At 42.9% G+C, this 17,911-nt stretch overlaps 1 protein-coding gene across 4 annotated transcripts in view; it reads left to right on the forward strand.

The window, feature by feature from the left end:
- UIMC1 (ubiquitin interaction motif containing 1) overlaps positions 1 to 17,911 on the forward strand; it is an 81,117-nt gene that overhangs the window by 21,367 nt on the left and 41,839 nt on the right. For 2 of the 4 annotated variants that reach the window (XM_083603836.1, XM_083603834.1), the window contains exons 3-5: positions 8,032 to 8,119; positions 13,841 to 13,965; positions 14,341 to 15,474. In XM_083603836.1, the coding sequence (XP_083459962.1) occupies positions 8,032 to 8,119; positions 13,841 to 13,965; positions 14,341 to 15,474 (1,347 nt within the window). Of the gene's footprint in view, positions 1 to 8,028; positions 8,120 to 13,840; positions 13,966 to 14,340; positions 15,475 to 17,911 lie in introns of all 4 variants that reach the window. The other 2 variants (XM_083603835.1, XM_083603833.1) reach the window with 1 other exon arrangement.

Raw genomic sequence — 17,911 nt, forward strand, 5'->3', positions numbered from 1 at the left:
ACCTTAGTACGGACTTGGGAGAAAAATCAAGAGCAGAAAAAGGATAAAGCTTTTGAAAATAAGACTTAGTAGAAAAGGCTGGTGGTGGAGTCTGGAGATGACAACCACTTTCTAATAGATGTACATTTTTTCTATAGCTGTTCAAGCAGAAATGCAACTGACAGGAAGTAATGGACTTTTGTTGAAGGAGGGAAGATTTTTAACATCACGTTCAAAACTGAGAAAAGTTAAGAACTCAATAAGAGAGGTTTGGGAATACCTCGTCCATTGGATGTTTTTCAGTAGAGACAAAGATCAGTTAGGGGCAGTTAAAGTAGAAATGAGCATACTTAAGGTAGGCATGGGTCTAAATCAGGGATGGGTAACTAAAACCAACTCATCTGCTATCTACTGAGCCGTGCTCATTTATTGGTCTACTAGAGTCAAGGATCAGTCAACAATAATGAAATGACGGATAATTTCCCTGTATATATCCCAGGTAAGTAGGTACATTTTAGGTGTGTCCAATTGACATGCAATTGCCAACTCATGGGTCGTCTTGGGGCAGAGCAGAATGGAATGGAAGGTGGGGCAGAGGTTGGGAGCAGAATTCCTGTGCGAAATGGTCACTGCCTGTTTATAAATTGCTGCTTAGGTGGTGGGTCAAAGCAAAGAAATATGCAACTTACAGATTATATTTTGTTGTTATTCCATCATCCAAATAGATTACATATTCATTTTCTGCTCCAAAATTATCTGATTCCAGGAAAACATTTCTTTCTAGTTCTATGTCATAAAAATATATTTCCCCTTAGATAGAACCAAGGCCCTTGGGCTGCCTGTCCTCTTTAGCACATTAAGCTAAACATGGAAAGCAAACGTACCTCCAGGCGCTCTCTTAATCCTTTTAGCAGGTAGACTCTGAGTGGTCTGCAAGCAAATTTTTTAAAGGGATCAGATGTGCACTAGGTGTACATCCAGTCGTCGCATTACATACTTACCGAATTCCAAGTTGCAGGATCAGCAGTCACTACCTGTTCAGTCTGCATGGATTTTCAAATCTACTTGGTTTTTCAGAGAATCCTTTACCTACTTCCAAACAGGGGTCAATTCAAATATGCAGAAATAGCAAGTAATACAGTCCTTCCTTGACTGTTGCACATTAGGACTGCAAGTGGAAGGTGGGGGGGGGCATATGTTTAGATAAGCCCCTATGTAACTGCCTGGATCACTGCAGTGCTCTCTATATGGGGCAGGCTTTAGAAATGGCCTGGGAAGCCAGAACTGTTACAGAACACACCTGCCAGGATGTGGTAGCAGCAAGGCAGTTGGGACTTATTACACTGATTCTATACCAACTACATGTGTTGCCAGTTTTTCTGGGCTCAGTTTTAAGAGCTGGTGTTAATCTTGTTCTGGGTCAGTGGTTCCCAATTGGTGGTCCGCATAACCCACTCCGGGGGTCCGTGGCACATATCCGTCAACTGTCTGGGACATCCTGTTCTGGGAAGCCATGCTCTCGTGTGAGAGCATGGAACGCCGAAACATGCAGGTCATGTGACTCATGTGGGCGTGCAGCTCAGAAGACGGGCTTCCCAGTTTTGCACTGGGACATGTTGGAGGGTATAGTGGCACCATTCACATAATAAAAACTACCACAGATATAACACTTTCAAAGGTAGGGGTTCCATGGCTTGGCTTTTGAAAAACTGGGTTCTGCAGTACTTAACTAGTTGGGAACCACTGTTTAGGCCATTTAAGTATTGAAGGGTTATCTGGCTTGTACCAATATTAGTTTGCCTGAGCTCAGTATCAGAGGCTGTTCTCTCTTGCCCTTCATTAGCAAAATCTGAGTGGCAGATACCAGAGATGGAGCCTTTTGGTGGTAACAGAGCATCTGAGGAATTCCTTCCCTGAAGAGCTCTGAAAAACCCCTTCTACTGGATTTTATGCTGATGTGTTTTTACCTCTCCCATTGCCCTCCCCCCTATTATTAACTGTTACGACTTTTCTAAGCTGCTTTGGAGGAAATATTTTAAAGAGTAGAATATAAACAAACAAATAAAATAAAGCAGCAGAAGAAAATAGTCCCGAAGGCAAGCTTTCTACGGTTTTATTCAGGTCAAAGCAAATGAATGGCTGGGGAAATATTTCTAGAAACTATAGGAAGAGGAGACCCAATGGAGGACTAGAGCTTGTGAGTGTGCAGCCTACAAGCAGGTGAAAGCAGGGTGGTGTCACCAGGTCTGGTAGGGGAGATTAAGCAGCTCAGCTCAGAGGACAAGGGATGCCGGGTTGAAGACTCTTGGACTAAGCGGGGCATGGAGTGTAAACTGTGTTGGGAGCAGAACCTGTTTTTCAGAGAGTGAATGAACCATATTTTGAATTTGTATATGACAGGGAATAAGGCCTTTTTAAAAAGCATTAGTATTAAAGCTGGAAGGTACTGTGAGAAATAAATGGAAGTGCTATCTCTTAAGTGAGTGGAAGGGGAGTGGTGAATAACTACTTCTGTACTAAATGGCTTGCTTGTTTGATTATTTTAGAAGCAGTGAAAGAAAATGCATATTGGGACTTGGAGAATCATATAATACTATGCCTTGCACTTAGTTTGTGAGGCATGCTCCTGGGATGAATTTTTTTAAAAGCTCAAGACAAAGGGTAGCACAGAACAGCAGTGAATTCAGTTCTGAGTAACAGCACAGACAGGAAGGGACTGGTGTTGGGTTTGCTTGTGTTTAACATCTAAATTAATTATCAAAATTCACGCACTAATGAAATCCATAGATGAGATTAAATAGTGAGAAGCTGCAAGCACACACCATAGCAGGATCGCATTCCAAAGGGGCCAGGAGTACTTAGAAAACATGAACAGAACTCCACAAAATTAAGCATGATTTGCAAAAATATAGCTTATAGATGTGACCAATGCATTATGCACCAGCAATACATTAAGCACCATTCCCTTCTCTTTGAATATTTCTGACCATAGGATCTCACCCAGTAGTTCAAGCTTTTTGAAACCAGCCTTCTTAAATTCCAGAGTGCATGTCTGACTACACTCAGCTTTCCCCTGTCTCTGTGTAATGAAACCCAAGAGAACAGGATCACTTTCTCAGTACTGAATGTTTGGTAATCTGATCTAGGAAGGTATTATCCAAGCCTTCACTCTGGCTTCGCAGGCAATGTAGTATCTGAAGAATGTAGTGTATCCGAAGAAGTGTGCATGCACACGAAAGCTCATACCAAGAACAAACTTAGTTGGTCTCTAAGGTGCTATTGGACAATTTCTTTTTATTCTTTTTATATATTTCTACCCATAGTCACCAACAGTGTAATCTTTTTTTTATAAAAAAAAATATTTTTATTAAAGTTTTCTTGGTTTACAAAGGTATGCACAATGTCTCTTTTTTTAAGTTACATTTTCCATAGGTCAGTTTCATTTGTTGAGACATTAGGGTTACATTAGGAAGAAAAAGGGTGGAAGAGGTGGAGGGGGCCATGGTGGGGTGGGGTGGGGTTGGGAGGCGATATTTCTATTTTGCTTAATGTATGTGTATTTCTTGTATGGCTATTGTCCAGAATAGTTGGATTTTGGGACATTCCCACCACGTGTGGAGGTATGTGCCCGTGGAGGTGCACCCTCTCCAGCATTTTGGTGAGGTTCCTGAGCGTATTAGCTCTAGTTTCCTTGGTGTTAGGTACCACCTTTAGGTAAGTTTCAGAGTGAGTTCTTTTCTTTTCGTTGATATGGATTTAAAGGGGGGGTTAGGCTACATTCTGGCCCACTGAGTGGGGTTAATCTCATAGCCTATTTCGTCTTCCCATTGTTTTTTTATTACGTCTAGCGTGTTCGTGGGATTTTGGAGTAGTATTTTGTATATTGCAGATACCATCCCTTTGCCATGTCCCTTTGTTGTTAGGAACCCACAGTGTATCTGAAGAAGTGTGCATGCACACGAAAGCTCATATCAAGAGCAACTTAGTTGGTCTCTAAGGTGCTACTGGACATTTTATTTTATTTTATTTTTTATATTTCTACCCACAGTCAAGTCACTGTTGTTTCCCTCTCCTACAATTTTTACTCATATACTCTCAGTCTGCATTCTATCATTGAAGTCATGGATCTCTTGATAAGTGTACACATTCTTTACATATAATTTTGCTACCTCTCCTTTCTTGTATGGGCTATTCCTTTTGAATAGGGTATTCCTCTCACTTTCTACATTCCAGTCATGAGTTTCATCCCACCAGGTTTCACTAATGCCTAAAAGATCATATTTGCCAACCTGTATTAAGAGTGAAAATTCTTCTTGCTTGTTTCCTGTACTCTGTGCATTAGTGTAGAGACAAGTGAAACAATGAGTCTTGCCTCTGCACACTGCTGCCTCTGTCACCCTCAAAAGGAAGTCATCTGCTGCCACCACACATCACTTTCTTCTATGGAGAGCAGCAGGAATTGTTCTGTTCACTGCCACCTCAGTGTGTTTTGGGTTTTCTACTTCTATTCTATTCTGGCTGAGAATCGGTGTCCAGGGTGAGGGCATAGAATTGATTTTGCCACTCCAGAGACAAAACATGGCTCCTGACAGTCCTGCTTTCTTTGTGTTATGTTCCTTCAGGGGGTTGCCTCCTGTATTGGGTGATCTTGCTCCTCCCTAGGGTTCCCTTCTTGCATCTCTGCTCCAAGATAGTCCACTCGGGTCTAGTGAGAATTTCCTCATCTTCCCTGATAGCTCAGAGTGTGGTTGGCAGGCCTCAAGTTGCTGTACCTTCTCTTCCAGCAAGGTAATCAGCTTGCACTTGCTACATGTGTAGTTTTGCCCATTCTTAGGCAGGAAGACAAACGTGGCACAGATGTTGCTGGTAATTGCAGCAGCTCCATTACTCTCCAGGTCTCTTGGTTCCCCACACACTGTGAGACAGCTCCAGGCTTCCCCCTCAAACTAAGCAACCTTGCAAATGCCCCTGTTTACAAGTCCTGGTCATGAGAGCTTCACCTGCTGGATTTCCTCCTGTAGTGCTTGTATTAAAAATACAGCAGCCCTGTCTTGTTGCAGGTGGCGCTGTTGCCATGTTTGAAACCACCTGTGTTTGAAGCATCTGCTGCGCCAAGATGGTGAGGCCCGTGAGGCCCAGCGCTTGAAGAGGGGGTGGGCAGGGAAGCCACAGAGATGAGTTTTGCCAGATGCTGAGAGGGGAACACGACTGCCTGAGGAGTTCCAGGCAATTTTCATCCCCCCACCTCCCCACTTTTTCTTGCTTGTATTCTTATTTGCCTTAAGACTGCCTTCTCAGCAATACCACTGCCTCAACCTTTTCAGACAGTTAGCCATGTTAGTGTTTTGCATCAAAAACAACAAAAGAGTCTAGTAGTGCTTTCAAAGACTAACGAAGATATTATGGCATAATCTTTCATAGACCGAGTGGACTGTAGTCCATGAAAGCTTAAGCCATAATAAATGCGTTGGTCTTTAAGGTGCTACAAGACTCTTTGTTGTTTTTCACTGCAACAGATGAATACTACTGCTCCTCTGGAAACTTTTCCCTGACATTATTTATGAAGCTAAACAGCCCAGGCCCCAGAACTCACTGCAGACCTCCACTTGCCACCTCTTTTCTCTTTTATGTCAATTCATTATTATCCACTGAGTGCAGTTATTTTTAGACACTTGCATACCCACTTTATGGTTGTTTCATTTAGTTCACATAATTCATCCTTGCTCAAGAGGATGCGATTTGGGGCTGGATCAATATCCTTGTTGATATCTGGGGCTGTGAGGCTGCTTAGCAAACACTAACAGGACTTTCCAATTCCTGGCTGAAGAGTGGGAGGAAACTCCTTGTACGTGTGGTGCTGGCGTTGTGTATTTATGGGCTGTAGAGTGCAGCCTAGATAATTTCCACCTGTATACTTAACTGACAAGAGAAGAGAACTAACAGGGCATTTCTAATCCCCAGGTCTGCTGGCTAGAGATGGTTTAGGATGAGACAGAGGTACCTCTCAGCCAGTGGAGGACCATGCTCAGTGCAGAGGTCCTGCCGTGCTCGTGGTTGTAGATCTGCCAGTGGTGTTTTGGCTAGTGGAAGCCATTATTAGCCCCCAATATTTGGTTTCATGGGGAGAGATGGAAGTGGGACACAGTCAGCCTGGGATCCACTGGATCTAAAGCCCCAGTGCTCCCCTAAGAAGCACAGGATCAGTCCCATTACTTAGGCCGGCCAGCTGAGTCATTTCCCTTGCCATTAATTTCAATGGGAAGTTGTTGGTTTTAAAACAGAACAGGAAATACATTGTACAAACACACACACACACACACACACACGTCCTGTCCTGACCAGTGCAATCATGCAGGGCTTTGGAAGTGGTGGATCATCCACTACTTCATCACCCCCCCCAGCTTTGCCCATCAGTTTGCCATAATTTCTTCTGTAACATCACTACACTTGCTATGAGGAGTTGGCTTTGTTTTTCTCTAAACAATTCTACCAGTATTTGCCTCATTTTGAATCCCTAGCTCTATATTCTTTAGCCCTTTTAAAAAACCAACCCTGTACAGTGGAACCTCGGCTGACGAACTTAATCCATTCTGGAAGACCATTTGACTTCCAAAACATTCAACAACCTAGGTGCAATTGCTGGTCAGCAAATTCCATTGAGAAAAATGGAGAAAAACGCCTCGGAAGCCGTTCGACTTCCGAAGCGCATTCAAAAACGGAAGTATTCACTTCTGGGTTGTCAGCATTCGATAGCCGAAATGTTCGACTTCTGAAGTGTTCAACAACTGAGGTTCCACTGTAGTAGGCTTTGTGAATCATATCAATTCTCTGAATTCAAATTTGTATAGAATGTCCCTTTTATATTGCCCAAATATTATTTTACATGCTCTTTTCTGCTACTAACTTCATGTTTCTCTTCAATTTTTGTTTCTATTAATATCATTAGTTGTTTCAGTACTTCACCTTTTTTAAAATAGATGTTGCACTCTATTGTATACTCTGTTGGTATCTTTTTCTGAGGTAAACAACACACTTGAGATGCCTTTCTTTGTTTGCAACATAAAAATATCTGTCTCTGGTGCAACTCATTGTGTACCATTCTTTTTCTGACTTTTGTCCAGCCTTACACTCCTGCGCTGGATCAGTATTCTTGACCTTAGCAATCTGTCTCTCCTTCTCCTTTTGGTCAGTTTCCATTTTAGACTTTCCAGTCATTAAAAAGATTCCTGCGTCGCCGTTATGTGTCATGTTCAATTTCTCCTGTTCTTTCTCTGCTTGGATATGGCTTGCAATTGTGCTTCCATTGTTGCATCCTTTAAATCTTAACTGTCCCTGACAAATGCTCATACTGTTGACTTTTAAAAATGTACTTAGTTGTCAGTTCAGGGAGGCCATAGCATGATAGCCATTTTGATGGATGTGCCCTCCTCCCTTCCTTCAGAGGGAAATAAAAGAAGTTATCAGTCTAAAGTATGATACATAGGAGGGTGACGTCTCATAGTGAACAGCATTAGATTGTGGAGTTCTTTTCCCCCCTTATTAACTAAGTGCCCCTTGCCTTTGGGGAATCAACTTTGCTGGATGATACCTTTCCAGCTGTACTAAGAAAGCACCTTGCCCTGTTAGATGTCCCTGCTGGAAGATCTAATCAAGATTTTCTTTTGCATTTTCACTCTTTATAACTTCCTGAATGTAAAAGCAAACAACTTCTTGTTAAAATCCTATGCAGCTGGTACTCTGCATGGCAGTGACTGACATGAGGTCCATTGTCCTTTGCTGCTAATCTGTTTACACGTTTGCCTGCATCCCTCGTTGCTCATTATACTTACCACACAGCTCCTTTAATAGCTACAGAATACTCTTTTATTTGTGTCTGAAAGTCACATTTCTCACCAGTCGAGGAGTCTGCCTTTGTGCCAGCTTTTCCTCCCCCCCCCTTCCCTGGGCTTGGAGATTTGGATGAAGGTTGAGGCAGGAGGGATGGGGGAAGGGTGGCAAATGGTAGCATCTTCTGTAGTTTATGTATTTACCATATTTCTTCTCTTGCAGCAGGAGTCCAAGGAGGAACATGGTCTGCAGAAGAAAAGAACAAAGCAGCAGCTGGATAGACTGAAGTTTGCTGCAAAAAGGAAAATAGCACGTAGGTCTCATCTGCGCAGGGGAATGTGGGAGCTGGAGAATGAGCAGTACACTGTTTTTTTTGTATGGAGTTTCTAACATATGCCTTTGCACGACACATATGCCAGGGCCTACCAACTCAAAAGTAGCCGCTTTGTATGAGGTCTGACATTGTATGCGGATAAACAATGTCACCACAGATACATATAGATATGATACAGCTAAGTGTCATTGTGCATATCTATTGGCATAAAGGAGAAGAGCCTTGTAAGGTTGCCAAGGTTGTCAGTGTTTATGCAAAGTACAACATTATTATCCATTTCCTCTATGAAGACAATGGAACAAGGGCTATGTTATATGGCAGCTGTGAGATGAGAAACAGAATAAGAAGACCTTGAATCTAAGCTCTATCCAGAGACAACTGTAGTTGGTGTGTAGAGTTACAGTGAGCGTCTCACGGACAGAATATTGTTGCTTGTAGCTTGATTGGTTATTAGGGTAAGAGTACATGCAGTTTATTCAGTAATTAGCCTTCTGGGTGACTCTGTAACTTACTTTATTGGTGAAATGAAATTCTTTGCTGTGATTCCAGGATCTTGTTCTTCTAGAAACATGCTGTTTCACAGAGGTAGTCTTGGTTAGATCTCCTCAGCTGAGCCCATTGCTGTAAGTTTGCAGCAGCGGTTTATAAGTATTCTCCAACTCACAAGATTTATTGTGAGCGGTGCTGGTTTTACAAGGAGCATCTGATTTGCAAATATAATGGAATACATTTCTGAATGGACCCCAAGCAGTGGTTGTAACCTGATAAACTCCAAATGGAGGCGATGGGAAGTAGGTTGCAAATAGCCCTCTTTGCAAATCCCTTTGTAGGAAGAAAGAAGTGCATATTCAGTACTCCAAACAAGCTAAAGGCCCACAGATGTGAGCAAGAAGGCATGAAATCCTCTGTGTGTACAGAATACCTAGGAGAGAGATTAACATGAAGCCATCCATGTTTCGTGTTGAAACTGTAATGTGTAGAATCCATTTGCCGCTGGCAGCACAAGACTAGATCCTCCATCCAGCATCCAGCAGAATGTGGTCTTAGAACTGCGTTTGATAATTGGCATGAGCAAAGGTAGTGAGTCTCCTCATCAGTTCGCTCCTTTGGATGCAGGTCTCATACTTACTACATTAGAGCAGTCAATTAGCAATAATTAATTAGGCACATCCACTTACATGTCTGCTCTTTTATTTATTAGAACTATAATTAGCCTTTTAGTGTTTATTTTTAGGCAAATTAAGGTTCATTTCTTTGAAATATAAACCACTGTCAGTGTTTTAAAGGGTTGCTTGGGTTTTATGACAAATTGGCCTCTTGGAGATGAGGCTGCCTAGGGAGGGTTGGATTGTTTGGCCCCTCCTATCTAGGACAATTGAGACTTATTCAAGCAATTAATAACTGTGTATAGTGGTAGTGATGTTTTTATTCAAGAAAAGGCTGTTTTCCTCCCAATGCAAACAGCAATCTCCGGGGGCAGGGGCTGGAACTGGGGTATGGGCAAAGGGTTAAAGTCCCCCTCCCTGCAGTTGGCATTTCCCCATGGCCACTATTTACTTAAAACAAACATTCACCCAACTACTAATCCGTGAATAATGTCACGTCTGGTTTCATCCTATGTGGAGAAATAAGGCCCGCATGTGCTGCCAATTTCCAAAGCTGGAACATTTCTCATATTGTTAGTGTTTAAGGCACATTGTTCCTTTCTGACTTTGTAATTTTTAATCATTTTTAACGTTGAGCTATAATTCAAATACACCCGTGACGTTATATTCTCAACAAGCTAAGATTAAAACATACAAACCTACATAAATCCTTTTCTTTGGAATGTTTCTGATGTGTGTCTTCTAGAACAGTAAATCTCTTTTCACTGTACAGTAATTTCACTATGATTGTGAGTGTAATACAGCCAACATGGGGCGGGGGGCGGGGATCTGTTAGCAAGAGAACTCAGAACTGGTGGCGCTTTGCATCTAATTTGTTTTCAAACGTCCAACTGAAACATGAATTGCGTAGTAAATTGGCATATTAGCATGTAAAAAGGCTCAGAACTAGTTTAATTTGTTTAAGGCTGTAATGTCTTTAAAAACAGTGTACACCCCCTCCTCATGTTTTCTTGGCGGGATTGATCATATGACACCGACATTTCTACCTATCACTAGAACTAGGAGTGTAGTGGGAGCCTAGCTTTGGTACAATGAAACTATGCTGAGTTTAGCACACAAACAAAAAAAACCCTCAAGTTTTATAATGGAGTTATTCAGAATTCGTGGGCACATATGTGCAAGCACATAATTTGTGTCCGAAAGGGCATGCAAATGGTTTTCTGTCTGCTAGACGTTGGTTGTATAGACTACCTGCCAAACCATTCAGACAGTGCTTGCTTCTGAGAGCTCAGCTTCTATTTTTGTGTCTTGGAGCTCTTAAATAGTCTGTTTGCCCACACCAGTAGGAGGCTAACGCAATACTTAGAATTTCTAATCATCATAAATTATGACCAATGTAATCAACATCAAGTGCACACAAATTGTGAGCGTTTGCAGACAGCGTTTAGAAATGATCAGATGTTAAGCAGAATAATACATGATAGCCAGAGATACGCAGCATGGCTTTGACAGAACAGATGCCCTGCTTCTCTCAGGGAGATGGCTTGCTCCTTTCACTGTTGTGCAAGTTGGATGTATTTCATGATGGGTGGGGGGCAAAGATTTATCCTTTTCAATGCACCCGTGAATTTGGAAAGTGGAATAAATGTTGTTTATTTTCTCTCTCTGATATGCCAGAAGGATTCTTGTCTAGAGTTTTTCCGTGTTCCATTTTACTATGCCCTTTTTTTCACTCCCTGGCAGCGTCTTACACCATATTGCTTCATAGATGGAATTTCATTTGCATTGTGTTTTATAGTTGTCGACAGTCTGGTTATGCAGTCATGGTTGTTGTTTTTTTAAGTGAGAGATTGAGAACAGGTAACTGATGATTGTGATCCTATGTCCATTAATTTCTGCTTAGGTCCTTTGTAATCAGATAATGCAGTTTTGCTGCCAGTATCTTAATTATATGAATTCCAGTTATTATAAAATATTCTGCTGGTTCTTGAGGATGTCCAGGCCCCTGTACTGTATATGTACAAGAATACACATTTCAGTGGTAAAGCTATAATATGGCTGCTCAAAGCACTGTTGCTTTTAAGAAGGGGGGGGGATAACTCAGCAGCTTATTTCTGCATACAGCTGTTAAAGGCACAAGAACCCTGTTTCCTTAACTTAAACCAAAGCCTACGCTGTCATCCTGTAGACACGTACCTGGGAATAAGCCCCATTAATCCCAAAGAGACTTACTTTTCAGTATACATGTATAGCATTGTACTGAAAGTTAACATAATGAGTGCCTGGCTTTAGGCCCTGCACAGCAGGAGACATACCTAAGCATATTTGAAAAATTTACACGTTTTGCATTTGCTATTCAGGAAAGGGATTCTTTAACAACCAGTTGCACTTACTGTGTAGTAGTATTTGCAGACCATCACCTCTAAGGAATACCTGATGTCATATGAACCCACCACAGGTGCATCCTGGTTACCAGGAAAAAAGGAAGGGCCAACTCTGGAAATCTCAAGGACTACTATAGAATAAGATAGAAGCAGGAAAGTGCACTAAAGAACCTCAGGGATTCCTGCTGCCTGGTGTCCAAACAACTCGCATATCAATCGCAGCTCTGACATCACTCATTGGCTAAACCCACAGACAGCTGGGAGCAGCCAGGCTGGCTCACTTCACAGAAATTGCTTAGAAGGATACCTGCATATTTTGCTTCCTAGATTTCTTTCTAGGAGGGCTAGAGTTTTTCTTAAGAAAATAATAATAAATAAACTTAGGCTATTGTGCCCTGATACTATACCCATGGGTGGGGCATTGCCCCCACCCGCCTGTCTTAAACTCAGCTCCAGGAAAGCTAATGCCCATTAAGCAGGGCAAAATGAAACTTCATTGTGTCACATAGTTGCTTATTCATAGTTGTGACCATATCCAAGGGGTGTTGCAAAGTCCATGTTTCAGTTTAGACCACGGGTGTCAAACACAAGGCCCGCGGGCCAAATCCGGCCCGCCAGACCTCGTCATGTGGCCCGTGTAGCCGCCGCCGGCCGCCAGCCTTCACCTTTTATTCTCGCTTTTTTTTTTTGACACAAGAAAGCCGCCTCTTCAGCGCATGCGCGGCAGCCTGCAAGCCAGAGAACGTCTGCCCTCTAGCGGCGCCAGCCGTTCTACACAGGAAACCTCCACTTGTTTTTATATTGAGCGCATGCCATCCTGTGATGTGACAGATCCAACGGCTGCCTGAACCCTTCTCTCCTGTACTGTAAGTCCTACAGATATAACCGGCCCTTTGAGGGTGACCAAACTGCTGATGCGGCCCCCGATGAATTTGAGTTTGACACCCCTGGTTTAGACCTGCTGCTTTTCTCTTGGGAAGAGGGAGTGATGAGGTTCAGTAATCTACAAATGAGCTTTCCTCTGGAGGCATTTCTCATGTGTTGAGAAGATGCTCCTGAGGAGGCTGTGATGGCGTCCTAATTGCTTTGGTGTCCAAACACTTTACAGTAAAGGAATCTGAGGTATTCACCGTGTCTGGAAGGTGATCTGTTTCTTCAAAGCTCTTCTCTTTAGTTTCTTCTATGGTGTTTTGTGCTCAGGTGCACTTGTTGGGTTAAGAGTTGTTATGTGTGAGAGAGGATTTCTCAGAAAGTGCTGCTCAGAATCAACCTACAATGGTTTGACTGAAGAGTTTCAATGTGCTCTTCAAATTCTCAGAAAGCAGGGGAGTTGCTGGAGTTTCTTTTTCATTCTGGTTTTCAGGCTTGGATATTTTTAGCTAAGTGAAAGTGATGGGTCAGAAATCTAAAAAAACACACACCCTGGTGTTTTCCAGAACAGCTTTGTTTTTTTGTTTTCGCAACGCTTGTGATTTTTAGTATGTCCCAGAAAATCATTTAGGGAATAACTTTGTATAGGTAGGGAGAGAGTGGTCTCATCCCGGGTAGGAAAGCGTGCAGATCTGAAGATCATTCTCTGCCTTTTCCAGGTTGTTCTTCTAATTTTATTTTTTTTATTTTTTGCACCAGTCCAGGCGAATGTGGCTCATGACCTTTGCCCGTTTACATTTCAGGAGGCTTGGCAGTATACACCACAGAGCACTATGACTTTTAAAGTTAATAATAATGTTGAGTGGAAAGGAACTAACTTCATTGTGCTCTACCAGCAGACTGTGCCTTTTAGAAAAAGTCTGTTCATGCACAGTTCAGTGTTCAAAGTCTACCGCTTTTCCTTTGTGCCCTTTGATGATAGTATTGCATGTGGAAGTACAAAACAGGGTCGCTGCCAGATGATTATGTGATAAAATATTTCATTGTGATGAATTCACCAAAGAGTCAAAGCTGAGATCACTATGGGAACCTTAACTAAATGCCCTGACTTGGTTCAGTGATTTGATATTGCACAAAATGCATTACTCTGCATTTAGCACTGTCTGTTCCAGTTTTGAAGGCACACGGCAAGGTAAGCTGAGATGTAACAGCTTTGATCCAATTTAGTTGGCCTTTTTTCCCTGTGAAGGTGAAAGTCCCCAGGCACCTTCTTCAGGGCATAAGGAATGAGAGCCTGCTGCATTGTATTGTGTTACGCTTTTCTTTTTCACTTTTTTCAGAGATGACGGAAGATGAACAGTTTGCCCTGGCTCTGAAAATGAGCGAGCAAGAAGCCAGGCAGTTGAACTCGCAAGAGGAGGAAGAGGAAGAGCTTCTGAGAAAGGCCATTGCTGAGAGCCTTGGTGTAAGTGAAGCAGAAATACTTGGGCTACAGAATTGCCCGTTCACATTTTTCCCTGCCCTGTACTCCCCCTCTGCAGTTCAAATGAGGTGTTTGTTATGGGACAGGCTTCCATCTGGAATTCTAGCCAGTCTTCTGTAAGGCATAAATGCATCTGACAAGGTGAGCTCACAATACATTTGTTAATCTTCACCATGTTAACAGCCCCAAATACGGCTAATGAATGATTTCACCTTTAGCTATCATTTTGTAGATTAACATGGAAGTGTCCATTTATATATTTTACTCTGTGGAGCAGCAGTCAGTTTGATTTAATAATTAGGAATGTACATTTTCGAAGGCAAATCACTTGTGTGCATTTTTCACCCTCCTTTCTAGAGCTGCCAGCATTCTGAGTCTTCTGCTGCAGCTGCTGTGCCCCATCCTTCCAAGGCACTAGTGTCTTCAGCACCAAGCTACCCAGCTGGGCAAGAGGATCCTGAGCTCCTTGCAGCTCTACTGCCTTGCCCTGAGTCTCCTTGCTCCGAGTACAGCTCCCTCTCACACAGTGACAAAACTGATAAGAATGGACAGACAGATGTCGCCAAGAGGCCCCTAGTAGTACTGACGAGGTTAAGCCAGGCAACAGTTGAGAGCTCACTAGTCTCTAGCATAATTGTATCTCCAGGGAAGAGCCAACCTTCTGCAAGGTCAAATGAAAACCCTTCCCCGTCAGCAAGGAGCAGTTCCAGCGATACACCACCCAGTCTAGAAGAAGGGACATCAGTTGCCTTAAGTCCCACCTTTCCCCAAAGGCCTCGGGGCACTTTGTCACTGGCACCTCAGAGACTTTTTGCAGGAAGGTTTAGCCCTCCAAAGCCAAGAGGCAAGGAAACTGAAAAGCATTCCCAAAATTACATGGAAGGAGATTCCCTTCCTGGCTGCTCAGAAGCTCTGGAGAAAGTGGCCCTGGAGCACAGAATGTTGGACTACTCCAGCAGACCAGGGTCTGAGCTTGGACATCAGTTGGAGCCCATCAAGAAGGCATGTTTTTCTCCTGGGCTGGTGGAAAGGACTGAATTGCCCAGAAACGCTCCTCCACTGTGCGCACTTCATAGGGGTGACGAGGAGTGCCAAGAAGGCGAAGAGAGAGACATGGTGCACTATTACTGGGGTGTTCCCTTCTGCCCTAAAGGCGTGGATCCCAACAAATATACCCAAGTCATCCTGTGTCAGCTTGAGGTTTACCAGAAAAGCCTGAAACAGGCTCAGCGACAGCTTCTACACAAGAAACCATTTGGGGAGCCCATTGTCCCCAATTTGTGTCCCTTGAGGCGAAGTGACCGTGGCAAAGCAGCAAAGGAAGCATCTAAGAGAGATGAAGGTACAGATGAGCAGGAAGGAGAAGAAATGGATGAGAAAAAGGAGCCTGAGAGCATAGCCTGGCTTCTGTCCCCAATAAATGGAGAGCAGAACATGGCAGGGGGAAGAAACCCTGAGTGTGACGATGAGCCAGCAAGCAGCTCATTTCAGGTAAATTTGCTGCGCTTTCTTTGTCGGTCTGGTGAATTCTGAATGAAGGAGGGGGAGTGGCTAGTTATCTTTGCTTGGTGTTGTGATCTATACAACAGACTAGACCCCAAAGAATGTTGGTGCGTATTTAGGGGTACATTGGTTCACTACGACTTACCACACTTCTAAGGTCAAAGAGATTTGGTGAACTTTGCAGCTTTTTAAAAGAATAGTGGACAACTCAGAAATTTATAGGATCTAGCATTATAGTGAATTGAATCTCTAGTAGGTGGCTGCTCAAGCAAGGGTGGAGAAACTTTTCAGCCCCGAGCTAACCTTGTGGCTTAACCTTCTGGGGGCCACATGCCAGGTGTGTGCAGGGCCAAAGCAAAAAGTGGGTATACACACACTCCTTTACATGAACACAAACACTTCCAGGCGCTCTCCCTAGCTTCAGTCTCCAGGAACTTGCCCTCTCCTCCCAGAGTGGCAATCAGACTTGAAAAAAAGCATTGGAGCTAATGGAAGTCATTTTTTCAAGCCTAATTGTCACTTGGGGAATATTGGGGGCATGGGGCATGTGAAAGTCAGATGAGGAGGACTCATGGGCTGCGTCTGAGCCAGTGGGCTTGAGGTTCCCCATCACTGAGATAGCTTGTTTCTGCCAAGAGATTAAATAATACACTTGAAACCCAGTTTGTGCTCTCTGATTTCTAAATTGTGACAAATGTGACTTTCCTTTGCAAGATCAATCTTAGAAAGCATATACCAATGTATCTAACAGCCAAAATTTTCAGCTCTTGATGGTTATGCTAATAGCTATGAAGGCAACCGTATGACTGAAAATTGTGGCTTATACACAAAGAGTTCTAGTATAGCAAGTCATCTCCTATTGCTGGCATGAGCATTGCTGTATTTTTTTTTAAAAATTGTTTGTTTTGCTTGGCCTGTTCTCTGCCTTACTAGGTAAATCCATATGCTACCAGAGATAGTAAAATGCCATGTGACCTAGTTCTAAAATACATTTTCAGCAGGAAAACATTTGCTATTTTGCACTGAGTTTTTTACATTATTTTGCTCTTTGGGAGATGTACCATTCATAAGACTATGCAGTCTCTTAGGATTTCTCTGTGTTTCTTAGCCAGTTGCACAACTTAGGTTTTAAGGGCGCCTAAGCAGCAGTGATTGATTTTAATGGGCAAGCTTTACTATGTGTTTATCATGTCACTGAACAGAGGATGAGATGTGACAGGGAGAATGTTATAATCCTTCCTCATTGGTGTGGCATGCGCAGCCAAGCCAAACATTAACCTGTTCCTCTTGCTTTAATTGTTGTCTCTGTGTGCCATTTTTTCAAGCTGCCGGACAGCCACTAGGTGTCAGTGTTTGTTTCATTTCAAGAGCTGGAAGCAGCTTTCGGTCATTGCTGCTGTTTAAACAGATTGCTAGTCAGATGAAGTATTTATTGCTGCTGTATTTTAGGTTTGTGTCAGCCTTTTCCAACCCTCATTTTTCATAATGACTTCGCTGCTAGATCATTGTATAACTTTATCTTCGCTCTGACTGAAGCTCAACCTTGTTGTTACTATTTTCAAGTGTATTTGATTGTTTACCCTAGTGATGGAAAGATACTTAACTTGTTTTGTGATATTTATATTCTGTCTTGTAATATTGAACGCGCTGAGGAAAAACTGTCATGTCTGCATTTTCTTTCAGAAGCAAAAGTGCAGTGCAGCCTTGCTTCTGGTTTCACAGTTTTGGATCCAGAGAGGCTATATTTAAACACACCTTAAAGGTGACCTGCGAAGGAGAAAATGTTGGACTTGTGCCCTATTTTTGCTCGTTTATGATAGATGGAGATGACCGAGATGACCGAGTGTTTTTGTGTCAAAGCTGTTTTTATCTCTCTGCCTCAGTTGTTGGAAATCCAGGCCTTATTTAGCCTGGATTTTTGTATGTGTGTGGCATGTGAAGTTCTGATGAAAATCTAGGAAAACCCCAAAGGCCTGATAGCACTGGTAGCCAAGAAAGGGAATTAATAATATAGGAAGCTGTCAAATGGGAGACTGTGATGAGCTGATACATCTTAGCACAGAAGTTAGATATACCCCAGCTTCTTCAAAGCCATTCTTAGGAACACAGGGAGACTCTTTATACAGAGTCAGACCATTGGTCCGTCTAGCTCAGCATTGTCTAAATCAGATGTGGGGAACCTTTGACCCTCTAGGGGTTGCTGAACTACAACTCCCAACCTTGTGCTTGCGACAGCTGGTGGGAATTGTAGTTCAACTACATCTGGAGGACCAACGTTCCTCATTGCTGCTCTACACTGTGAAGTAGCAACTCCCCAGAGTTTCTGATAAGGGTCTTTCTGAGCGCTGTCTGGAGATGCCAAGAACTGAACCAAGGGCCTTCTGTACACAAAGCAGCTGGGGAAGAGTCACCACCCAGTGGTAGA

The sequence above is a fragment of the Podarcis filfolensis genome, assembly GCF_964270895.1.
Source record: "Podarcis filfolensis genome assembly, chromosome: 2".
Lineage (NCBI taxonomy): Eukaryota > Metazoa > Chordata > Lepidosauria > Squamata > Lacertidae > Podarcis > Podarcis filfolensis.